The 7,582-nt window shown below is 62.0% G+C and overlaps 1 protein-coding gene across 1 annotated transcript; it reads left to right on the top strand.

Moving 5' to 3' along the window:
• Positions 1–740: 740 nt before the first annotated feature.
• On the top strand, positions 741–7,311 carry DIPK1B (divergent protein kinase domain 1B). Its single transcript, XM_084299320.1, has 5 exons — positions 741–902; positions 3,386–3,520; positions 5,439–5,546; positions 5,732–5,908; positions 6,197–7,311. Exons 1-5 carry the CDS (start codon positions 840–842, stop codon positions 7,007–7,009), a joined length of 1,296 nt encoding a protein of 431 aa, XP_084155446.1. The 5' UTR covers positions 741–839; the 3' UTR covers positions 7,010–7,311.
• Positions 7,312–7,582: the final 271 nt, after the last annotated feature.

The following is a 7,582-nucleotide window of genomic DNA, read 5'->3' as shown; positions in this document are numbered from 1 at the left end:
GGCTGGCCCTGGCCTGTCTGCTCGGGGCCTGACACAAAGCAGCCCCTGTCTTGCCTGGAGCTTTCCCTGCCCAAACCCAACACAACCAGGGAGGGCGGCCGCTGCTGCTGCTGCTGCTTCTACTGCTGCTTCTACTGCTGCCTCTGCTGCTGCCGGGCTTTCAGGAGGAAGAAACGCAAGGAGCGAGCGCAGCAGCAGCGATGGCTGCTCCTGGCCCTGGCAGGAGAATGCAGCCCCTGCGTTTAAATAAAAAATAAAAATAAAAATAAAAATAAAAATAAAAATAAAAATAAAAATAAAAATAAAAATAAAAATAAAAATAAAAATAAAAGACCAGAGTAGCGCTGATGCTGCCCAAGGGGAGGCACCGCCGGGACCCCCCCGGCTGCCCAGGGCTGGGGGACCGCGGGGACATCCCCGCCTGGGGACCCCCGGGGGCGGCTGAAGGGGGGGCCGGGCTGATGCTGCCCGCTGCGGGGCCGGGCTCAGCCGTGCCGTACCGAGCCGTACCGAGCCATACCGAGCCGTACCGAGCCGTACCGAGCCGTACCGAGCCGGGTCTCAGCCCCCCGCCTCCCCGAGCTGCTGCGGAGCTGCGTGCGCCGCCCCGCGCCGAGCCGGGCGGAGCCGCGCCGAGCCGAGCCGGGCCGGGCCGGGCCGAGCCGTGCCAAGCCGGCTGCGCTGCGGAGGGCAGAGCGGGCGGCTCGGCTCGGCCCCCCTCATCCCCCCCCAAACCCGCTTCCCCTCCGCTTTTTCCTCCCGGTGGCCGGAGGAGAGGAGGGGGCCGCGGTCTCCCCGGCCATGCCCCCCGGTGCTTGAGGCCCGCGGCCGCCCGCAGCATGCGGAGGATCCGGCGGCTGGTGCACCTGGTGCTGTTCTGCCCCCTCTCCAAGGGCCTGCAGGTACAGCACGGGGATGAGCAGGGCTCGGGGGGACGGAGCCCGAGCCCGGGGGGACGGGAGGGGAGGGATGGAGGGGGTGAGCACGGCGCTGGGGGGGATGCTCGGAGGTGCCCGTGCCCGCATCCCGGCACCGGCAGCGCACAAAGGGGAGCAGGGAGCGGGGGGCGCTGCTGGCAGCGGGATGGGGACCGGCACTAAGGGACAAGGGGGTGGCATCGGGACACCCGGAGCGGCATCGGGATGTGGGGTCCGGGGAGCGGCACCGAGGGGGTTGCATAACCCGCGGCTCTGTGGGGCTATGGGGTGAGATGCTCCACCAGGCAGCCCCAGCCATCTGGCCGTCCTTCCTTCCATCCGTCTGTCCGTCTGTCCATCAGGCAGCCCCATCCATCCATCCTTCCTTCCATCCATCCATCCGTCTGTCTGTCCGTCCATCCGCCCACCCACCCCGCATAAATAACCGAGCCGGCCAACGCAGCAGTTGTAGCAGCACAGCCGACTCCTTCCCCTCGCTTTATTTCTGTTCCTTCTTCTTTATTAATTAATGAATTAATTAATTTTCCCCCTCCTCAGCCACTGGCAGGAGCGCCCTAGCCGTGATGGGGCCGGGTGTTCCCCCTGCAGCGTTGGGATGGGAAAGGTCCCGGAGCAGTGGGGTTACCCCTGAGGAATAGGGAAGGGGGCAGAGGATGCTGGCAGGGGTGGGAGCAGAACCGAGAGCCCTCGGGGAGGGGGTTGTGTGGCCAAGGGGGGCATTTTGGGAGCTGGCACTAGCCGAGAGCCGGCTGTCACCTTCCCAGCCCTGCAGCCTGAGCAGCGGCTGCGTGGAGCCGTGCCAGCGGGCAGGGGCCGGGCACTGGGACTGCCAGGGGTGGCCGAGCCCGTGGTGTCAGAGCTGTGCTGCTCCGTCTGGTTTGCCTTTCAAGGCAGCTCTGGCCCCAAATCACTTCTACGCCTCCTGGAGTCACCCTAAATCTAAACACAGAGGCTCAAGCAAGCGGAGGGCAGCGGCCGCTGGTTTGTGCTCCCGGCCCAGGCGGCAGGCAGGGAGCCCCGGGCCTCAAGCCTCAGCCCCCACAGGAACTGTAACATCAGCCACGAATGCAAAATGTTGCCCAAACCCCGTGGAACCTCCCGTTGCAAAACATCCCAAACCTTCCTGCTGCCTTCCACCCTCTGAGGGGCAATGTGCCACGCTCAGGTTTCAGTCCCGACCTCCCTCCTGCCTGGGAAAGGGATGGGTTCTTGGTCTGAGGAAGCCAACGGGGATATTTGGGCTGTTCCAGGGCTTTATCACCCCAAAATGGGGGAAGTCCATCAACAGGTCCCTTTGCTGAGGGTTTTGTGGGTCACACCCCTGCTGCTGGGCAGTTTCGGGGGGGTCTCCTAGGCCCCAGGGACTCGTCTGACTGCAGCCACCAGAGCTGCCCTCAGCCCCTGGGTGCAGCCCTGTAGGAAAATGCCGCCGTCCTTTATGTTTGCCAAGTCCTCGCTGTGGCTGGGTTCTCTTCTGACAGGCGTTAATTAGCGGAGCACTTGCTCAACAGGCAAAAAGGGCACCACGGGCCGGCTCACACTTGGGTATTGCCAATTAACCGTGCAAGGTGTCGTGATCTCGTCTCACACCCGGGCGGTTTCACGCTCCCGTTCACCCCGGCTGCGCTGCTGGCTGCAGCCTGGCACAGGAGCAAGGCAGTGGATGTGCTAGGAGGTGTTTTGGAGCTGGGAGCAGTTTTGGAGGACAGGATCTGGACGTTTGGAGGACAGGGTCAGGACGCGGAGCCCTGCAGGCTGTAGCGGTGCCGCATCCCCTCGGATCCAGCCCCAGCAGGCGTGCAGCACGGTGTGGTCTCACGACCTGTGTGTGCGAGGAGGGCTTGGAGGCAGCCACCAGCCAAGAGCTCTGTTGGCCTGGCACGAAGCAGGGACTTTGCACAGACCCCAGGAGAAATGGGGTCAGTCCCCTGCGCTGAGGAGCCACAAGGGACAGCACCGTGTGGTGCTGTACGGGCCACCAAACAGAGGGCAGCGGTGCTGCTGCAAGGTCAGACGGGAAGAGTCAAAGCCAGGAGGACAAAGTCATGCTGCAAGCCTCTGTTTCGTTAGCACAGGGCATCACCCGGGCACTTACAGGTTCGTTACCCAGGTGGGAGGACAAGCAGGGTCCCCGTGGGCAGGAGGGGGCCGCTCACTGCCCTGGCAGCGACCCTTTGCGGAGGGCAGCGGCTCCCAGGCGCGTGGACGCATGGCAGGAGGCTCCTCTCAGCACTGTAATCTCCCTGCTCGTAGGGAATTTTAAGTGACCTACTTGCAGCAGGAGTTGCATAATAGGCTGCTGAATATACATAAAAAATGCTGAAGGTTTCATCGGCGCTTAGCTTGGTTTGTGGGGAAAAGTTGGGGCTCGGCCTGCGCCCGGGTTGGGTGGCACCGATGGGCACCCGCAGCCGCCGACCTTTCCCCGCGCTTTCTTTCCCTTCCAGAGTCGCCTGCCGGGCATCAAGGTGAAATACCTGCTGGTGGTGTGGCTGGGCATCTTCGTGGGCAGCTGGGTGGCCTACATGCACTACTCCTCCTACTCCGAGCTCTGCCGCGGCCACGTCTGCCGGATGATAATTGTGAGTGCCCGCAGCAGCACCGGGCACGGGGGTCCCGCTACGGGGAGCCGGGGGGAGCTGGGGAGCTGCTGGCTGGAGCAGGGATGGGAGTGGGATGGGATGGGGGAGGTCGTAGGAAGGAGGGAGGATGGGGAAAGGGAGCTCTGAGCTCGGTGCCGTGCTCTGCGCCATCGTGCCCAAACGCCGTGCCAAAGAGCTCTCCTGGCAGCTGCTCCCCCAGCTCCATCCCCGGCGGCACAGTGAGCTTTGTGGGCTGAGGAGGTGACCTTCTCCTGCCAGGGCGGTGGCAGAAGCTTTTAATGGGATGTTAGGAGGGAAGCAAGCCAGGCTCTGGCAGGTTGATGCCTGAGAGGGGAAGCTGCAGTGAGGGGGGAGCTGCGGGCGGGCAGAGCATCGCGCCGGGGCGCTCTGCAGAAGGAGAAAGGGAGCAGGCAGGCTGTGGGTGCACCTCTGTAACTGCTGTGCCCTACAGAAAGCAGCAGCCCGCATGAAGGGGAGACCCCGTGTGGGTTCTTGGTCAGCTGGGGCTGGTGGGGGGCTGGTGGCCAAGTGGGGACCCCCCCGGGTCCGCTGCGGGTGTCCCGTGGCAGGGCTACAGGTCCCAGCGAGGAGCAGGACGCCGAGGCTCTGGCTGCAAACGCCTCATTCATCAGTCCTTCAGCAGCGAAGGGAGGCAGGAATTGCCATAACAACAGCAACGATCGTTTAATTTGATTTTCTGCATGACTCCGACCACGGGGTCTCGGGTGCTAATTCCCGCTCTGAGCTTGGGATTTCAGACACCGTGTCCAGCCGTGGCCCGTGTGAGCAGGTCCATGGGTTAATTCCCATCCACGCTAAAAAAAAAGGGAAAAAAAAAGGAAAAAAAGATGCTGTGAATTTCTGCAGCTCCTGTTTGCAGCCCCGAGGCTGTTGAGCCCTCGCTGCTGACTGCAGAGCTGCAGCCTCTCCTGCCTGCGGCTCGCCGACCGAGCTGCCCTGCGCGTGGATCACAGCCACCGTCTGGCCCTGGCCCTGCTGCCGCCTGGATCGGGGCCAGCGCATCTCACAGCACGGGCTGCTGCTCTCCGAGAGCGTCCTGAGCCCCTGCAGCCTCATCTTCCCCCAGCCCCAGCCCCACTGGGTTTGCAGCAGCAAATCCCCTCCAGCAGCACCTCGCCGACAGCAGCTAGGATTTGACCCAGCGATCCGCAGAGCCTGCTTGCTGGAGCCAGGAAGCCAAAAACCTCCTTTCCCCAGTTTCCCCAGGACAGGACAGCCCCTTGGATTGCTCCCTGCCTGCTGGGAGCAGCCGGTGTCAGCCCAGCCTCGTTTTTCCAGAGGCACCAAACCCTCCCCAAAGGGTCCTTCCTGCAACTGCTGCGGGTTTTGCAGGGGCTCAGCCCCAGGTGCCCCCACACACCCAGCTCACATCTCCCCCATTAAAAGCCTTGTTCTGGGGCCAGCAGGACTCCTTCGGTATCGAAAGTGAGAAGATTTTGGGTGGGATTTCTTCGGGAGGCACAGAGCAGGGAGGCCGGGGGGCACTGCAAGGGGCTGGACTCAGAGCAACGAGCACTGCAGCTCCCTGACAAACCCACGCTGTCGTTCATCGGTGCTGGGCATTTTACCTCCTCAGCCTTGCCACCCCCTGGGCTGTGAGGGTGTTAGAGGGGAAACTGAGGCACGGAGCCATCCCAGCACCCGCTCTGTGGTGTACCAACACAGCCTGGGGGGACGCTGTGGTCCCTGGCACCGCATCCTGGTGCTGAACCCAAGGCTGGGGTGATGCTGGGCTGGAAATGAAAACTGGAAAAACCCCAACTTCTGTATTTGGGATGCCCCAGGTGTCACGGGACACCCCCTTGGTTCCGAGGTGGATGGGGGAGCTGCACTGCACAGCCCCTGCTGAGCTCCTCTCTCTGCCTTCCCTCCCCAGTGCGACCAGTACAAGAAGGGAATCATTTCTGGCTCCACGTGCAAAGAGCTGTGCGAGGAGCACAGCCTCCTCTTCCAGCGCTGCCTCTCCTCCTCTCCCACCCAGCAGGTAGGTCTCTGCCCCGCTCCTGGGGCCACCGAGCGGCTGGGGGTGGGTGCAAGTGCCAAAAAACGGGACCTGGGGGGTGTCCTCCTCCACCCAGCCACGCTTCTGCTCCTTGCCCATCACCGTTCCCCGTCAGGGTCTGGCTGCTGCTTTCCTCCCGCCTTTTTCTCCCCTCTCCTCTGCTGCAGGTTTACAGCGGGCTGTGGAAGGAGAAGGAGGTGATCATCAAATGTGGCATCGAAGAGGCCCTGAAGGCAGACAGCAACCCGGCCTCGGTGCCCAGGAGGGATGTGGTGCTCTTTGACAAACCCACTCGGGGCACATCGATGGACGAGTTCAAAGAAATGCTCCTGAACTTCCTGAAGGTGAGCCAGGGTCCCTGCGGAGCCTGCCTCCTTCCACTTGCTGCATGGAGGGCTGGAGGAGCTGAGAAATCCCCTCACTCCCACACAGGAATTGCTATTTGCAAGATTTCGGTGTCACAGCCCTGGAGGAGGCTGTACCAGGGGTGCCACCAGGGGTGCCTGAACCCTGAGCTCGTCCTCTCCCAAGCCTGGGCGCTCAGCTCTGCCCTTCCCCAGCTCAGACTCACAATACTGAAGCTGAACGCAGAGCTGCACGGCTCTGATGACAATTCTCTCGTTCTCTTGCAGTCCAACCTAGGAGACCAGCCCTCTCTGGCAGCCTTGGTGAGCCAAATCATCACCATGGCCGACGTGAACCGGGACGGGAAGGTGTCCTTGGCGGAGGCCAAATCCATCTGGGCGCTGCTGCAGCTCAACGAGTTTCTCCTCCTGCTCTCCTTGCACGAGAAGGAGCACACGGCCAAGCTGCTGGGGCACTGCGGGGACCTCTACGTCACGGAGAAGATCCCTCACAGCTCCCTGTACGGGACGGACGTGCCACCTTTCCTTCAGCCCCTGCTGCCCGCGGCCGTGCAGCGCGTCCTCCATCAGTGGGTGGCTCCGGCCTGGCCCCGGCGCGCCAAGATCTCCATCGGGCTGCTGGAGTTTGTGGAGGAGATCTTCCACGGGACCTACGGCAACTTCTACATCTGCGAGACCAGCGTCAGCAACGTGGGCTACAACGAGAAGTACGACTTCAAGATGGTCAACCTGCGGAAGGTGGCGACGGAGATGGCCATCAGGGGGTTCCTGAAGGGCCGCCACTGCGAGCAGAACGTGGACTGCACCTACGGGAAGGACTGCACGGCCACCTGCGACAAGCTCCTGAAGCAGTGCAAAGGCGACGTGGTGCAGCCCAACCTGGCCAAGGTGTGCGGGCTGCTGCAGGACTACCTGCTGTACGGGGCCCCGCCGGAGCTGAAGGACGAGCTGCAGAAGCAGCTCCGAACTTGCATGACCCTCAGCGGCCTGGCCAGCCAGATGGAAGTGCACCACTCCCTCGTGCTCAACAACCTCAAGACCTTGCTTTGGAAGAAGATCTCCAACACCAAATATTCCTAACGGAGGGGTGGGGAGGGGGAAGCACAGCCCTGGGATTTAGATTTCGGATTTGAGATCTCGGAGCAAAGCCCAGCCAAGAGTCAAGGGCCTGCTTCTCCATCCTCTTCTCCCCCGCAGGAAGCAACCCGCGCTCTCCGCCTGGAGTTCAGCGTAGCTGCAGCCCCGTCGCCTTCATGGAAAACCAAATCCCGACGTCCACCACCATGGAGCCAGTCTGCAAGAGCATGCTGCGGAGCTGGGGGACCAGGAGCTGGGCTGAGGAACGGGCTGGGGGGAAAAAACAACGACACAGGAGGAGAGAAGGGAGCGGAGCCCAGCTGGGTGCCTCTCACTGTTCCTTGATTAAGAGGAAAACAGTGCCGAAAGCCGAGAATGAATCATTCATGCTGTACTTGTCGCATCTTATTTTGATGAACATCTCTGATGTAAATAAATAGCTTTTCTGTGAATCACGCCAGTACATCAATAGTGCAACAGCAGCCTTCTGAGCACCAGCTTGCTTGCGAGCTAAAAAGGCGAAAAAGGTAGATTTTTCCTATTCAGAAGCATCTCCCTAAGTATCTGAGTCAGCTA

Source organism: Netta rufina (assembly GCF_964035555.1).
Source record: "Netta rufina genome assembly, chromosome: 20".
Classification (NCBI taxonomy): domain Eukaryota; kingdom Metazoa; phylum Chordata; class Aves; order Anseriformes; family Anatidae; genus Netta; species Netta rufina.
The sequence above is the reverse complement of the archived record's forward strand: the minus strand, read 5'-3'. Positions and strand labels throughout refer to the sequence as shown.

Excerpts from the sequence above, each read along its gene's own strand:
- DIPK1B (XM_084299320.1), top strand. The coding sequence starts at position 840 with ATGCGGAGGATCCGGCGGCTGGTGCACCTGGTGCTGTTCTGCCCCCTC. Across the intron at positions 3,521-5,438 it reads ACGTCTGCCGGATGATAATT|TGCGACCAGTACAAGAAGGG; the intron begins GTGAGTGCCCGC and ends TTCCCTCCCCAG. Across the intron at positions 5,547-5,731 it reads CCTCCTCTCCCACCCAGCAG|GTTTACAGCGGGCTGTGGAA; the intron begins GTAGGTCTCTGC and ends CCTCTGCTGCAG.